The sequence below is a fragment of the Lichenostomus cassidix genome, chromosome 6 (genome assembly GCF_008360975.1).
Source record: "Lichenostomus cassidix isolate B80296 chromosome 6, HeHo_3.0, whole genome shotgun sequence".
NCBI lineage: Eukaryota > Metazoa > Chordata > Aves > Passeriformes > Meliphagidae > Lichenostomus > Lichenostomus cassidix.
The window spans coordinates 28,415,650-28,433,113 of record NC_139487.1 but is presented as its reverse complement, the minus strand read 5'-3'; the positions used below and the strand labels follow the sequence as shown (position 1 = coordinate 28,433,113).

Here is a 17,464-nt window from a genome sequence, read left to right as displayed (position 1 = left end):
CCTTCATATTAGCAGATGTATGCACATGCAATAAATGGTATCAAGTGTTTCAGAGGTGCCAGTCAGTTGTCAAGAATCTCTTGGATTTCACATAAAACTTTAATCTATTTTACATAGCTGTGCAGAAAAATAGATACAATATACTTGATTTGACTAAATTGCAGTTTCATTCTTGACTCTTCATTTCTGATCTCCATTACAGAATAAAGTTGATTTTGTCTGTAGTACATTTGATATAGAACTGTAATCATGCTTCTCCCCAGACCTGACTACCTGTGGTTGATTATTAATTATGGGTGGGTAGTTTGTCATGCCATGAGGTTATTGATTAATGCTAACTGGATCGGTAAGTAATGAGCATTTTTGTTTCAGAAGTGCAGAAGTTAGTGCTGTGCAGTCTTATTTATATTTTTGCATTGCTGACATTAAAGATCATCCTTCCCCTCCTGCCCCCAGTTTGTAAAGATAAAGTGGGGTTTAAATCTTGCTGTTTAAATGTACCAGTTATTGAAAATACATGGTTTCTGTTGTGGGGGTCTCTCTAACAACTGCTTCACTCCTTGCAGCTCAAACGGTTGTAATCTTTTTTTTGTTCTTCAAAGAGCAACTTGTATTATGCTTTGGTTTTGCTCTAGTTCTCTGAAAGACTCTTATGCCACACACTAGAGATTCTGGGCAGACTCTGATATTCAAAACATTTCCACCCACACTCAGGTACCACATACTTGTACCTCATGTGGCAGCAGTATGAAGTTAAAGGTTCATCAGCACCTACTGGTTGGGCAGGCCCAGCTGGGAAGTGCTGTGCCTGCAGCATCTCATTTCTTTTTAGGTTGCTGGTCATCATGGGTAAACATATCTGCAGGACATGTCTTGTGTGCGTTTCCTGCAAGCTGACAGGAAGGAATGCATGTTCTCTTTGATGTCAAGAGTACTTCCCCTTGCCTTTGCTACTCTGTTTCAGAGAAACATTTATTTTATGTAAAAGCTGTATTGTGACTCTTGCATAATTGCTCAGACTTTTTTGTGTGATTTTTCGTTTCCTTTGCCAAGATTAGAGGACTTGCACCTCACGTTTTTCAGGAGTGTGTTAAACATGATTTCAATATTTGTTCTGCAGAGGCCTTCACCACGAAGAAGTAACAGCCCCGACAAATTTAAACGTCCCACTCCTCCTCCTTCTCCAAACACGCAGACCCCAGTGCAGCCACCTCCGCCTCCACCTCCACCACCTGTGCAACCTCCGGGCCAACCCGCAGCATCGCAGGCGGCCAATTTTCAACATTCAGTGCATCCCTCCTCTCAGCCTTAGTGCATGTGCTCAGCAGTCTCTATGTCAGAAGTGGACTCATAACACGGAGCAGTTTACTAAAAGCCAAAGGCTTACTTGGCATATTTGGATTTGACTTATTTGCACTGAGGTTATATAGGCTTCACTGTTAATTGTGTTGTAAACGTTTGTATAAAATGCAGCCAGTGTTGTGGGTCTACAACACTAACTTAACAAAGTTTTCCATCAGTGTTTACTTGAACTACATGTATGTCCATTCTCTGGCTGGAACATTTGCTACTCTGTTTGGTAATACGGCATTATGTCGTTTTGCTTGGCTCCAAAGCTTCATTTCCCTGGCTTTTAGGTTTGTAAAATTAAAGGGATACCTTTTTATATTTTTTCATGACAATTTGCAGAAAATGAAAGGCATGATGGGCTACATGATAAATTCTGAAATATTACAGTGTTTACCAAGCTTTTGGAAAATCAGCACTATGTTTCAGTCGTTTAAAATATCAGCTTCTAGTGCAAGAGTGAGTCAGACACCCGAATCAGTGCCCAAGACACAAACTCTATGGTATTACATAGCAAATAAGCTTAATTCACAGAGGACGCATCCATACTTCTCCTGTTCAAAAGCACCTCAAACGTATGGTACAGTCAGAACTTTACACTGAGGGAACGGGCTTGTTGGAGTCTGTGGAATGTACAATTCGTGGACCTTAAGATTTGATGATGTCACTTGACATTTCTGTTAACCTGTAAGCTGCCCATACCGTGTGCCCTGTCACAGTGACCGTCGGGAAGTGTGGTCCTGCCCACAGGTTACTGAGAGCTGGTTCAAGTGTGCTCTTGGATTTTTTTGCTGCAGAAGGCGATGTGATTGTAGAGAACAACTGATGATAATTTCTTTCTTGTTAAAATATATTAATTGTGATTCCCCGGAAGCAAAGTTTGAACAGGTATTTTAAATGTTCAAGTCTGTTAGAAAATGAGAGGAGCATAGAGGAACATATTGGCATAACAGCCAAAACTTTGTATTGCTTGGTAGAAACAGAGTACAAGAAAGTAGCACAACACGGCACTAATGAATGCTTATTTAGCAGCCTAAGCCGGTACAATGTATAAAGAAATGTATTCTGAATACATTCTTTCAATTCATTTAGCACAAATAAATTGGTTTCACTTTGCAGTGGAACAAAGTGTCACTTCTTGATATTGACATCTTACTTGGTTACATTTTTCTTGAGGTTCCTATTGAGTACTGAGGTTTATATATTATTGATAATTTTAAATGGTTTACCTCATATAGATGGATATGTGGGCCATGGAAAATGACAAGAGAATGTTTATTTTATGAGAATATGTATCTGGCTATAATCAGAGCAGAACATGAGTAATTTATCTTTTGTTTACAAAAGTTTGTTTGACATACCTAATGCTTTATTAAGGACATTTTTAAGAAGGAAGTACAGCATTCTGGTAGTAGACTAACACTTGTACATATATTGTCATGTTTGCCGCTCACCTATTCAGTCAGAATTGCAAACTGAAAATCTTTATGAAAATAGTGCTCTAAATCAAAGTCATAAGTTAAAATAATGTTGTAAGATGTTCCGCTTAAGTAAAAATTAGAATTTCTTCACTGTAGCTATGTAGTTTCAGCTCTGAGAGAATTTAGAGAAATGCATATATAGTCTAATACACTTCTTAAACCAATATGGGATCAAGTGCATTATCAAATTACATTAATTATGGTAGTGACTCTCCAGTCAAGTCATTCTCAAGATTGTGGCAGACCTAAAATTTGACCAGTGCTTCTATCTGAAAATAATTGGCCATAGCAGATGCTCAGCTTCCCATAGAGGAAACTCAGATGTGAGCATTATAATTAAACAGAGCTCCTGAATCAGTGGTAGGATTGCATGGGAGGAAGTGACAGGTAGTCCAAGGTGGGACTGTCAAGACAGGATCAGCTTAGTTTGACGCTTGTCCTTTTGTAAACATAAGACAAAGAGAAAAACATATTCTTTATTAAGTAGAATTCCAGCTCAAGTGTTGCAGTATTTGAAATGGTGCCCTCCTTTCTGAAGTGCTTTGAGATCCTTGGATGTATGGCTCTACAGAGGGCAGTCTCATGGTGGTGGTAGCACAAATGTGGGTGGGAAGGGAAGAGCCTTTGACTGTGTTTTAAGATCTCAAAATGGAAAATTGCCTAGAATAATTAACATTTGAAGCATATTCCAAAACTGAATTTGCATAACCCAAGTTCAGCTGCTGTTATAAAGTGTCTTAGAGAACTTTCCTTACTATTCCAGTGGGACTGTTACCAGAAGAAAGTAAAAAACTGACAAATGTATACTAAACCTTGAAAGTGTAACAAGGCACTAAATTGGCCTTATCGAACTAAGAACGTTGAACAAACTTTTGCTTGCAATCAGAAGTGTTAAACTCTATTTGTAGACTTTTTGAATAAGATGAGAAATTGTGCACAACCATCTCCTAATAAATGTAAATGGATTTTCAGTTTTCCTTGTGAATTATAGTCATGAATATGGTTCTGCAGCTGTGATTTTATCAGATCTGTAGACTGGAGAAACTCACTTGACAGTGAGGTCCAGCTCACTATAAGGGTTTAAGTGCTTTGTTTCTCTCAGAAGCACCTGGGTGGGTTTCTGTCATCCTCTCATCACATCACTAACACATCTCAGTTGCACACTGCATTGTCACTAGTTGTGTAAGGCCACAGAAGCAGTTTTTAGCTGTATTGAGCATTTTGTGAGCATACCCTTTACAGCTAAAGACTTAAAAAAAAATCTGACTTTTAGCTGTTTCAGCAGTGTTTTCCTCTCTGACAATCAAGCAGCTTTTTTTTTGTATTTTCTCTCAAGGGATCTGGCTTGGACACTGGAATGCAGCTGATACTCAGTAGAGCGCTAAGAGTTTATTTTATCCACAATTGGTTCCACAGAAGTTCTTTGGAAGAAGAGGTGGGACTGTTCGGAGGTAGTCTTCCAGTTAAAAGCCAGATAAGACTGTTTTAATTTTGTGTACTCTTCTGAGAGCATGTTCCCAAGGGCAGAAAGTACTTCAGAGTTTTTTCCAGAAAGTGTTAGTGCTTTTCTATTGGCAATTGCTGTACTGGAGCTGAGCAGAACAGGGTTCCTTTCCTGTTAAAATGTTTTCATTTAGGAATCCAGCTGCCTGGGTGGAATCTCTGTGCACTTCAGCTGAATGAAAAATGCAGTCTTGGAAGCAATGAAAACGAGAAAGCTTCCTGGGATCTGTGCAGATTGCACCACTGACAGGAGAGTATATGGACTCTGTTTATTTTCTTAAACAAATGGAGACTGATTATGAGACAAATGAAAGAGCCTTGAATAGTTTGTCAGTCAAAGAAACAGTCTCTCATCCTCTGTATTGATTATTGCTTGCTAAGAGGAGGCAACCAGGGACTTTGATTAAGTTTTATAGTACTTTTTCTAATCCTAATGCTTAGTTTCACAAGGAGTGTGGGTTCTAATGCTGTTCAACTCTTTTTGATGTTTCCTTTTTTCCAGTCATGGCAGTCTATTTCTTTTTGATCCTTGGGAGTCTACAGAGCATGGACTATGCAGAGCACATATCTCCAGTTCAAGCCATCACATAAGAAACCAGAAGGTTTATGAGTGTAAGCTATAAAATTATAATACATGCGTATGTTAGGACAACCTCCTTGAGAGGAAAGATCTCTCCTCTTGAAGAGAGAGCAAACAGAGCCCCTAAATACCAAATGGACTGTATGCATAGAGACAATCTGGTTTCCTCAGTTCCTGAGGAGCTGAATTCCTCGTCCAACTTTTTTAATTTTCCCATTTGGATTAAATTTCTTAAAATGGTAAATTATTTTAAATTCCACACCTTGATATAGTAAGTACTCAGGATACCTTCATGCTCCTTTTGAGTAACAACCATAAGTCCCAGTACAAGCAGAGGTCAAGTCAATGCCGCTGTGTAGACAGGAGGAAGTCACTTAATATGCCAGACTGTGGCCTTTACAATGCAGTTAAAGTGGGAGTGTGTGCTCATATAATGATTTATTTTTTTAAGCAGCTGGTGCTGGTTTTGTATTAGAGGTGTGTCCTGAAGAGGAGATAAACTGTGGAGTTTGGCACTGCATTAGAGACAGCTGCTGCTACTTTAGGGAGAAGAGTGCTTGTGCCTGTTCCACTAGTTGGGCTCCAAAGAAAAGTACTACCTCATCTTTAAGTTGGGATGATGTGGCCGCAGGGTCAGCAGAAATGTCGTAGCTGTGTTAGGCTTTGTTCTGCATGTAATACCCGGATGGGAGTCCTTCCTCACTGGAATGGGGCTCCAGAGGTTATAAAGCTTTTGTGGAGGAGGAGTGAAAAGTTAGGACAGATGGTTGAGGGTTGAGTTTGTGAAAATTGTGTCCCTGTAGTATATTGCTGCTCAGAGTGCTCTTTGTCTAGGCCTGGGAGTTGCCTGTACTAAAACGGTTTTTTGGGGGGCTTTTCTTTGGTGTGATTTCCTTTGAAAGAATGGTGTGTTGCAGTTCTTTAAGTTTATGGCATTGGTATTTAATTGAAATACAACAACAACAAAAAACCACAAAAAGCAATTCCCCTTTCCACAGAAATATTGGAAGTATTCTTCTATGTGCAAAGGTGGGTGTTCTCATGATAAAACTTAATGCTGTATCTATAAACAGAGATGTTTTATTCTCATGGTAAAACCTAAGCTGTCCAAGGCACTTTAGTTTGTGATTGCTGACTTTTGTTTTGGCAGGTGTTTCAGATGAAATCTAAGCCTCCTGTGGAGGAAGAAAAAAATCACCTGACAGCTGTAGACTGTTCCTTTCCTGCAGAAATACAGCAATTTCCTCAAATGCAAGTGGAACAAGCATCCTTGAGCTTTTCTGAAGCTTGTATTTAATTCCAGTATCTTGGTGATTGCTCTTGTATATTTAGAGAATCAATGAAGCCTCATTTTAGGTTGGTTGGGTGTCTAGCTGGTTGTTCCTACGTTTTTCTGATCCTAGTAAAGGAGGCCTGTTCGAATTTGGATCAAACAATGGCCAAAGTGCAGCTTTGTTGAGCATGAATCCAAGTGGTGACTTTAAGAGCATTACACTGTGTTGGTGTGGATCAGAGCTTATTGTAAGAACCTCAGATATAAAGAAGTTTGGTTTTTTAGCAGGTTACATTTTATTCCTGTATTGGCTGTATTATTGCTTTTTTGTATCTCTCAAGGTGTTTACATATATTTGTAATTGTTATGATGTGTCTGTAATCAAGCTCATCTGTGCCTTCATGCAGACTTCCAATAAACACTTGATTTTTTTGTATTTACTTGTATGGAAGACTACTGGGTGAATGTATATTTACTTCTCTCTGTCAGCCTGTCTTCACTGGGAAAAAGAGGAAGAAAAATGAGAAAGATACATGTTTGTTTTTGCTGTCTTTGATTCTAGTTGGGCCATTCGTGGTTAATGTCTTGAGTGTGTAACCTGGGGATTAACCTGTTCACATAATAAATTTTGCATGGGAGGTGCTCCTCATTTTGGACTAGGTGCATATTCAAGGTACAGCGTGTGCTTGACTCCATCAGTTGTGCTTGTCTCTTGGAAGAATATAGCTATTTTTCTTGAGTTATTATTGTGGGGAAATTCCAGAGTACCTTTCTGAATTAAACATGTCTGTTTAACCTCTTACATCTGCCTTCCATGAGAGTTCAGCCTTTTTTTTTTTTTGCCACAGCAAAAGCTGCAGCATTTTTGGTCTTAGCTGACCGGCTTACCTTGAGGGTACTTCTCCTTTGGGAGGGTGGAGTGGGATAGGAAGAGTTTCATGGTTTTTCCAGTTTTTCTCAGCTGATAGGAACAGAGATGTATATTTGTACAAAGTTACAGAAAAACATCCTACGTGTTCTGAGTCAAAAGCGGTACAAAGCAGTACAGCTATTTTTCTAATATCAAGTCTGAGAAGGAGAGAAGGCAAAAAATATTTCCTTGCCTATGCTAAGGGATGTGCTGCGTATTTTGTAGCTCAGAAAGGAGTGCTTTTGCTATTCTTTTGTAATAGTAAAGGTCGGGGTATCAGGTCATCTCATCCAGCTTTTCTGGATTGTTTTTTAATTACACCTGATTGTTCAATTGAGTAATTCTATGATGGATTCAGCTATTTTCTAATGGAGATCTGTCTTAAGAATCCACCATAAGTTTTGCTGTTCTGACATATTTTCTTACTAAAACTTTAATCAGTTATTATACTTAATATAAAGCATGAACCCATTGTAAACTTTAGATTGTATGTATTTGTGTAAATTCTGTGAGTACTTTGTTGTGCCATCCTTTTTAATGTTTCTGATTTTGTCACTTTTTTCTTGTGCGCATTCTTTCATCAGCATAGCACAGAGCTCACCTGTGGCATACTCAGTAGCTTTTCTAAGTATCACTTGCAGTATCTGGCTGTTTTGCCAAGTTTCTGGGTTTAGATCTGAAAATCTCAGAGGTACTTAAACTTATGCTTATCCTGTATTCAGTGTCTTAAATGTTGTTAAACTTGGTTGAATCCACTTGTGTCTGTCTTGTTCAGCTGCTGCTCTGGCCTCTCTCTGCGACTGCTGCTCTGCTCAAGTCAGCACAGGCCTCTGCTTGCAGTGGGAAGCATGCACTTCCATTCTGACCAGTCAAATCCTTGTGTTCTGATGGCTGCAAATTCCTGGGCACCAGGCCCTGGGTGTATTTCAGCGAATGCTAACCTAGCCGATCCGTGTTACTTTGTTCTTGGAACACAGGCCAGTGTTTCTTAAAAGGCCTTTATTCTGCTCGCTCCCCTGCTGCAAATGCTGAGCAAGCAGTTGTTCTGCCTGTCCCTGACTGCCATGGCTGGTGGGTCTGTGGACTGGGGCAATGAGCTGTGCTGATGCTGTCTGTCTTTGTGCATGTCCTTTGTTTTCTGACATTTATCTGAACAGAAATGAGCCAGTTGAACACTTTGGGAAGAGCAGAAGAAAAGGGAAAGATGATGTATGTGATTGGTTTAAGTTCAGCTTGCCTTGTCAGGTGATCTCCCCTTAAGATGGTTCTTTTTTATTTCTTCCAGCACTTGTACCCTTTATAAAGGAAAGCAAGTTTCCAGCATTGCAGGGGTTAACTTAGAAATCCTGGTGTGCTGCTGAGAGTGAGAGAAAGAATGATGCATTGTGCAGCAAGCAATTTTAATAAGCTTAATCCTTCCTGTATGTAAAGATGCTGGCTTGGATATCCATCTGTTTCGTATGCTTTTGAGGCTATTCCACACCTCTCAAAGTACACAGCACAGCAATCCTTCAGAAACAAGGAAGTCAGTCCTGCATTTCCTAGATGGAGACTGAAGGTATGTATAAAGAGTATTAGCTCACTTAAATGCAGAAAACAGTAAATACAATTGGAGTGTCTGAGATGGGAACCTTGAGGCTTTTGAGCCTCAGGGCTGTTGATGAGAGTCATCTGTGTTCCAAATTCTGTATATTAGTGAAAATACTCTACACCATGTCCTGCACTTTTTTTCTATTAAGCCTTGGACATAGCCTGGCATGTGAATTTAATGAAACCAGAACAGTGATCTGTGGGAGTCTCAAGTATCTGTGGTGTGACCATCTGGCATTTTTGGGGCTGAACTTAAGAGGTACACGCTGCTACCTCCTTTCTCCCTCAGTCCCTACGGTCACACTCTGGCTCTTCTGCTGCCACTGAAAGCCCCCTTGATCTGGTGTGAAAAAGCAGTGTTGTGAGCTGGGCTCTTGCCATTCTGGATCTGAGTGCTTTTTGACAGTGCTGAATGAAACAGGTTGTACTTTTGTGGTGAATTTTAGCACTATCTTGGCTGTCAACAGCAAAAAATAAATGGAGAAGAGGTCAAAAATGAGTGCTTCTATCTTTCTGCCTTGAGGTGGGAGTTTTAGAGCTGCTGTGACTTCTTTTTTTTTCCACATTTCCTAAAAATCGTCCTGATTTTTTTGTACCTCATCAGCACTGGTACCTGCTTTTGCTTATTTGCTAGCAGGGGAAAGAATTAAGGCTAATAACATGAAGCAGTTTTGCAGTTCAGCTGTGATTAGTACCTGACTTTCTTTGGAATATGCAGATTGCTAATCTGCATCACCGAATTAGGCAAATTGGTTTGGATCGCTTGTATGTCAGTTTTTGCGGTAGTTTTGATATGAGAAAATATTAGATGGTTATTGGAAAGATGTCAAACTATTGGGAGGTGTCCAGGGGAGGGTTGTGAAGGTGGTGAGCACCCTAGAGGGGAAGCAATGCCAGGAGCAGGGCTCAGGTTGCTTGGTTTATTCAGCCTGGAGAGGAGGAGGCTGAGGGGAGACATCACTGCAGTCACAGCTTGATCGTGAGGGGAAGAGGAGAGGCAGACACTGATCTCTGCTCTGGTGACAGTGACAGGAGCCCAGGGAAGGGCTTGAAGCTGAATCACAGGAGGTTTAGGTTGGATTTTAGGATAAGTTTCTGCCCCCAGAGGGTGGCTGGGCACTGGAAAAGGCTCTCCAGGGCAGTGGTCACAGCACCAAGGCTGGCTGAGCTCAGGAAATTAGACAATGCTCTGAGGCCCGTGGTGTGACTCTTGGGGTGTCCTGTGCAGGGCCGCGAGTTGGACTCGATCCTTGTGGGGGCCTTCCAACTCAGAGTATCCCATGATTCTAATTAATTTTTGTCTAATAACTGTCCTCTCGGTGTTGCTCCTCCCCTGGCAGGGTGCCTGCCAGCCCTGGGGCAGTGGCAGTGTGCTCAGGTACCCCAGGGACCCTCAGGCCTGCCATGCCCCACGGTGCGTCAGGCTGTGGGGAGCAGTGCACCAGAGCCCTCCATCCAGCCTAGTCACTGAGGGCACACTGAGGTGCATAGTGGAGCACACTTGGCAGCTGAGACACTCAAGTTCCTAAATATGACGAAATCCCCAACTGCAGTGGTATATATTTGCAAAATCTTGATTTCCACAGAAACTGTAACTAGAAATGAGTTTCTGTGGATGAACTATCGAAATTATTAAGGCTTTTGAACTTAATATACTTTGTGGTCATCAGGACATGTTTCTGTATAATTTTAAAACTCTTGTTTTTTACAGCAGATTTAGCAGTAACTGTCATTTTATTTAAATTATTTTCCTGGGTTTTCTGTCCAAAACAAGTGTTAACCATGGCAACCTAACAAGGAATTAAACCTGTGAAAAATCACTGCATTCCTCACACTATTAAGGAACTCTAGGATTAGTCTGGCTGTTGTCTTGAGTTTTAATTAAGTACATTGTTAATGCTGTTAAATTCTGAAGGAAATTGAGGGGTTTCAAGTTAACTGTTTCAAATTTTGAAAAGAAATTCAGTTTCTTTAAAAAACTTCAGTCTGGACTAAAGCATCCCCTACTATTATATATATATAAATATATATAGACACCATCAATTTAAATTAATGTCTGAATTAAAAGGGGAACCTGTTTTTTTGACTAAACATTCCAAGAACTTCCCAGAGATGCTCCCAGGAAAGCTGTACCTTTGTTCCAGTAGTCTTCCTAATTTAAGGGACAATTTATTGCAAGAACAAGGGTCAAGATTGCACAATAAAGCTTTGGCTTCTCTTTCATGGTATATTTTAGGAATCCACCTAACTGAAATTACGGCCCTTTGCATTAAAATTTATGTTATCTGTAATTTCAGCCCAAATTTTACCTAGATTCTTGGGAACACATGGTCTCTTGACAGCAATAGCCTTGCTAAGCTTGTCTGGAATATAATCTCATCTTTTTTTCTAGAGATTTTCAGTTTTTGCTAGGGAAATCTCTATGCATGTGTAAATGGTGTTAGAAATATCCTTAATGTCCAACTGGTTGATTGGAATAATGAAACAAATTATTGTGACAATACATTAAGACAGTTTGGATGCACCCTCAAGTTTGCTTAAAATTTGCTAAAGATTTACTAGGTCAAGCCATTAAATGTTGAACAAACTCTACACTGTTAGAACTGGTTTTGACTGACATAGTCTTTCCGGCTACAAAATTCACATCTTGAACCTTTTATACTGGCATGAAAATATATTTTATCCTCTTGCCTTCATTATTCAGTTCAGGCACTTCATTTTGGTGGTTGGGGGCTTTTTGGTGGGTTTTGGTTGGATTTTTTTGTTAACATGCTGCCAGTTTTATTTGCTTGCTGCTTGCTTCTCTTACAAACCTTGTTCTTTGGTCCATACTGCATTTAGCAATGTTGTAAAATCTCTCCTTTACCAGTGCAGAACTACATTTTACAGTTTTAATTTTAATGGTACAAACATCCTGTAATTTACAGATTATAATGAATTTAAGAAGGTTCTACTGTCATCTGCTGCTGACAGTAAAACCTCCATACTCTCTCATGCTTTTAAGCTATTTCATTTCTTCCAAGTTCCTGGTTTAGTACCTGTTCTGGAAAAAAAAAATCTTGTAATGTTTTTCTTTTTTAACAGCACTGCCACTTACATTTATGAATTGTCACCTGATCTTACTTAAAATTTATTAATGCAAGGAATCTGTTATGATGTGATTCAGCTAGCATCAGTCAATCTTTGGTAAGTTTTCCAAAATACTTGGATTTGTTGAGCCCTGAAATTGTCACTTACCTAGACCTTGTGGGTCATCTGTTTTCTTGTTCACATGGATGAAATACCTACAACAAAGTTGCTTTGGACTTAGAAGTGCAGAAATGAGGATTGAGTTTGGTTGCAAAGTCCAAGTGGATGAGGGGGCTGTGAAATCAGTTATGACATCTACACCTTTTTGAAAATGCCACAGTGGTTTCTAAAGGGAATGCTTCCTCCGAGCCTCAGATCTCAGAGTTCAATGAGAGGCACAGCAACCTCATCCCTGCAGGGGCAGAGGGAGCCAGGGAACTGTTTTCCTGGCAGTTATGCCCTCATATTAAAGTTGCTTACATGGTGCTCAGGCTTCACTTTCTTCTTCCACAACAAATCCCCAAAAATAGAACAGACGCTGAAAGCCTGACACTTGCTACAGCTTCCCAATCCAAGTTGGCCGAAGGCTGAGGTGGAGGAAGTCTCAACAAAGAGCAAGGATTCAGCAAAGAGTTTTTTGTTTGTTTTTCCCCTCCCAAGTGCTCTGCTCAGAGGCAGGGCTCCTGGCTGCTCCTCTCCTGTTTCCAGAGCAGTTACATAATTACTGCACGACTTCAAAGATAGGTTAGCGGAAGCCATTAAGGATGTTTTCCATCTGTGGACTGTAGAAACTTAAGGTGGCCTACCCTAAAGAAGAAAACTTTCCTTTGAGGGAAATAATTATTTTCTGCAAATGTAGCTTTAATTCACTGTTGACATAGTCAAATTTACAATTCATCTTTTGAAATCTATTTTACTTCAATTGTGTTAACAAGGGTAAATTTCCTCTAAGATTATTCTCCTTAGTGGTGAATATATAAAATAAGAAAAAAAACATTTCTGCAACTTGAAGCAATGGCGTTTCCTATGAAAACCCTGACCTGGTGTTTAAGATGCCGTCTTTTTGCATATGGAGTCTGTGCCAGTTGGATTCTTGGTCAAATTATAGTGACTTCTTTTAATGACCATATGGGGAGGTGGGAGAGGAGAAAATAGCAATAAGAATATGGAGGAGGAAATTCAAGTTCAGTTTGCACAAGTATTAACTGTATAGGAATGCTTTGTGTGTTAAAAATAAATTGCAAGCCTGTGTAGAGATATTTAAAACAAACCTTCTCCTATGTTTCAGCTACTTCTGAAAGGCACAGATAAGTATAACCAAGTAAGGAAGGTTCTTTTTTTCAGTCAAAATGAACACTGGTTTCTCTGTCTCAAAACTCTCAAATCCTTTTAATATCCTTGCAGATCCTATACCTCTTTTGATGGACTTCCCATTACCTAAAAGTAATCCCCGTGAGTCAATGAAAGAATAACCTTTCTCTGAGGTGAGGCTCATCCTTAAGAGTCTGAAAAGCTCACTCCAAGCCCAGCCTTAACCCTACAAAAATTGCACCCCATTGCTGAGCCTTGGCCTTCAGTCTCATGTTGAGCTCTGACTTGTACAATTCCACAGTACAAGGCAGGACTGCGTCCTTTCAGGAAGCACCCTGAATTCCTGCTGAAAGTGGCCAATATTAGTCTTGAACAGATGAGTTGGCTTGGGGAAAAAAGCCAAACAGCTATAACAATAGTAGCTTCTTCAAAGCTGTGTGAATCCAAGGTAGAGGCTTTACTCTTTATATATTAGATGTTGTAGTTGGGCTAATTTCTAATCAAAATGCAAAAGCTTTGCAGGGTTGGCTATTGTAAGGGGCAAGAGGATCAGAGCAACCTCTAGCCAGAAACTTTCCAAATGAGTTCAGACTGGATACAAACATGCTACAAGATTCCTAAGGCAGGCCCATCTGTGCCTACCAGAGTGTACTTCACTTGCCAGTTCTCCAGTGACATTGTCTGAATGCCATCTAAATCAGTCACTTGGGGCTCTATTTATGTGTGTCAGAGCACTGGGTTTCCTAAGATTGAAGTCACTGGGCTGGTGGCTCAGCCTCTCTCTCCTGCTTTTGCTGTCATGGGGTTTTTTTTAGCCTGGAGAAAAGGAGGCTCAGGGGAGACCTTCTTAGAGCTCTGAACTTCCTGAAAGGAGAATCTATCCAGGTGGGGGTCAGCCTCTTCTCCCAGGCAATCAGCAACAGGGTGAGAGGACATAGACTCAAGCTGTGCCAGGGCAGATCAGGTTGGATATCAGGAGGAATTTCTTCACTGAAAGGATTGTTAAGCATTGGAACCCTGCACTGCCCAGGGATGCGGTGAAGTTGCCATCTTTGGAAGTGCTCAAGAAAATAACTGGATGTGGCACTTAGTGCTGTGGTTTAGTTGGTTTTTGGTCAAAGCTTGGAATCAATTGTGGGTCTTTTCCAGCCTTAATGATTCCGTGATTCTAAGGTGGGATTGCATAGACTGAAACATGCTGCAAGGAATTTGCTGTTTGATGTCTTGCTCGGTTGTGTGGTGCACAGACTTCTTCATCCACTTTATCTGAGCTCAGAAATTCTGTAGGTTAAAGGAAACTAATGCACAATAGATGCACTTTGCACTTTCTAACCTTAGAAGGGGTGTGTTCTCCTTGCCTTGCTCATACATGTTCTTGGCCTGTTGTACCAGCAAGTCTTATGAGCATCCCTTGTGAAATAAGGGTAACATCATGTCCAAGGCCCAAATGCTATAAAGAAACTTTTTCTGCCTTTTTGAATTAACATGTCTAAATATTGACAGCAGTTATAAGGAACTGTTCTGAATGGGCATGGTGCTCCCACATGACTCTAGCTGCTGCTAGAGTCACTAGGATAGATCTGATGCCTTATTTGTGCTCAGCATCATGTTGTTTAAGGAGTATTATTTGTGACAAGTTTCTGGAATCTTCCTCAAGCAAGGAAAAAGCCACAGAGAATGGCAATCAAAAGTAAGTGAAATCCTGATGCTCACAAAATGATAGAGTAGTCTAGGGCCTTGGACATGACCTGCTGTGTGGATATATGGTATTAGAAGTGTCATGGGAGAATAAGGAAACTTCCTTGTCCTGTTTTCAGGTCAGGGTTGTAACATGCATTTATCTACTGAACATTTGGTTTTCTAATTTTTCTAGTTGTTCCATTACTTGCTGTAATGATTATTGGACAACTTGGAACACTTCACTTTGAAGTTGATTGCAATGGTTTTAAAGACAGATCTTGTTACATAAGGCAGTTGAGGGAGGCTGTATGTCAGAGTTGAAAGCCCCTCCACGTTCAGCTATTACCCTGAGGTTTGGAACCATCCCAAATGCTGACACTGCACAACTCTGCCTCTGGGTCAGCACAAGAGCACAGCACTGACATTTGGGCTGCAAACCTACTGAAATGCAGTATCCTGAGCCTTTCTTTGGGCAATCTTTGCCATAAGCTCTTTAAGTATCAGAGCCCAAAATCCAGATAAAGTTTAACATAGGTACAGTTAAATATTTATGTTTGGTTTACAGTAAATTACAGAAGAGTTCCCAAGTTGTTTCGATGAAGACACAGTTTTTTGTGTTTGTACTTTTTTGGTAAGGAAGCTCCAATAATCAGTAAACAGACAATGGTTTCCAGTTCTCTTCACAGTCACGGGGGGAGATGATTCACATAAACTTGGAGAGAGTATCACATTGCAGTGGTAGGACACACCGGATATGTTTACATTGTAGTTGTCAGAGCAAGTAGGTTTTCAGCTAATTTATTGATGGTAAATTGTCCAAGCTCTTTGCAGATGCAGTGAGTTTACCAGACTTTGAGATAGAGAGTACAGCACAGCACTGTGTTTATGCTGCAGAACAAAAGGATTGACAATTGAGAGGCAGAGCAAGCATTAACAAGTGGAGGACAGGAGTAAGCAGGAAACCATGGTATGAAAGCCAGGAGGATTTCTGAGAAGCAGAACAATGACCCGCACCTGCACAGCACAGGCTGTTTCCTGCATTGTCACAGGTGAGCCACTACAGAGGCTCAAGGAACGTGTCTGTGCAGCACCTCCTGTTCTTTGCAAATCACGGTAAGTAAAAGAGTTGGGCTTAAAAGTTGCAGCCCCATGGTGAGTCTGCATGTCATCTTGAGAGCTTAGATGTCAAAGGTGTGATGCCAACAGCAGGAGGTAAGCTTTTCTTGGTTAATGTTTCTCTTTGGATGCAAAAATCCATTTACAAACTCTTTTTTGAGGATTTGGTTATGATTGAGGGTTATTGTGGCCTGGGTGTGGATGTAAAGCTTGTCTGTCATTGCTGAGTAGCTCTGCATGTGTCTGCACTAAATGCAGACTAAGGGTATTTACAGTGGACAAATCTATATTTAGACAAGCCCTGAGTGTCAGCTTGACATAAACTTAAAATAACCTTCTCCCATTGTGGAATCTTATTTTCCCTTTTGTCCCTCCACTCACCAAGCTAGTTTTGGCAGTCAAAATTAAAAGATGTGTGGTTTTTTTGGCTCTTTACAGACATTTGGAGTGATTAATTGTGAATTGTTTTAGCACATGCTGTACTGCCAACAGATCAATGGATGAGCATAATCAGAAAAATGGAGTGTAATTTGGGATTGTGGCCTCAGCCTGTGAGGATCCAACAGGAGGCTAAGGGCAGCATTAGAAATAATGCTACATCTGAACTGGCATGACTGCAATATACCGAAAAAATTGACAGCGTTTGCTTTGAAATGAAATAGCAGTGAGATGAGTTTAGGTTTCTGGCTGTTTCATACTGCTACTGTTATCCTCTCCATTTAATTGACAGAAAATAAATGCCTTCTTTGATATTTTAATACAGTTAAATAAGAGAGGGAAAAGCTAACTCAAGTCTATTAAATGAACTTAGTACTCAAGCAAGATGAAAAGAGTATGTCTGTACTCTGCAGAGTCTCACAGGAATGCATTATGCTGCTTCCTGCCCTGGTAAATGTGTGCCATTAAACTTCAGTACCCTTTGTTGGCAAGAAGGAGATGAATTGTCAGCAGGGAGTAGGCAAACACTGCTTCTGAGGAGCTGTCTCCAGGATTCATGCTCTACCTGGTGACCACCTCAACAGAAATACTTGCCTTTGATTTGTTGAGATTGCAAACATGAGCCAAACAGACAACTTCAGCTCCAGAGCAAAAAGATGTCAAAGCCTTTTTTGTATAGTCTTTACAGAGACTAAAAGCTACCCACAGGGGGAGAAGTGAGGATTTCTAGTGTATTTGAATGTCACAGTAGTGAATGGTCCAAGTCCCACTGGAGAGCAAGCAGTGTGTGATGTGTTTGGGAACAGCCCCCTCCTTGTCATGTGCTCAACAGGCAGAAGCTGGAGATAATTCTATGTAAAAAAGATTAATCATTATTTTCTTATAGGATGTTCTTTAACGCCTTTCAGCCACCTCACTGTGGCCTCTGCCACAGCTCTGATTGCTGCAGCCTTCATCCTGGAGTTTGTAGTGTGGGACATTCTGGTATTTGCCTTGTTCTAGATCACAATACTTTTCAGCAGTACTAAGGATCCAGTTCTCTATCTTCTGTCTATCCACTGCTGAAAGTGAAAATACATTAAACCATTTTGTATTGTATTCTTCCATAAAGGTGGTTACTCTAGCCCATTAAAGCATGAAGCTAATATAAAATAAAACTCAGAAAA

General features: G+C 40.4%; 1 protein-coding gene across 2 annotated transcripts in view; it reads left to right on the top strand.

Moving 5' to 3' along the window:
* The window catches only part of CCDC6 (coiled-coil domain containing 6), a 51,344-nt gene extending 44,714 nt beyond the window's left edge, over positions 1 to 6,630 (top strand). Inside the window, exon 10 of one of the 2 annotated variants that reach the window (XR_014852997.1) lies at positions 1,121 to 1,255. Coding sequence is in view for 1 of the 2 variants with exons in the window: in XM_085064217.1 (XP_084920343.1) it covers positions 1,121 to 1,312 (192 nt within the window). In the remaining variant the exon portion in view is untranslated. Of the gene's footprint in view, positions 1 to 1,120 lie in introns of both variants that reach the window. The other variant, XM_085064217.1, reaches the window with a different exon arrangement.
* The last annotated feature ends 10,834 nt before the right edge of the window (positions 6,631 to 17,464 follow it).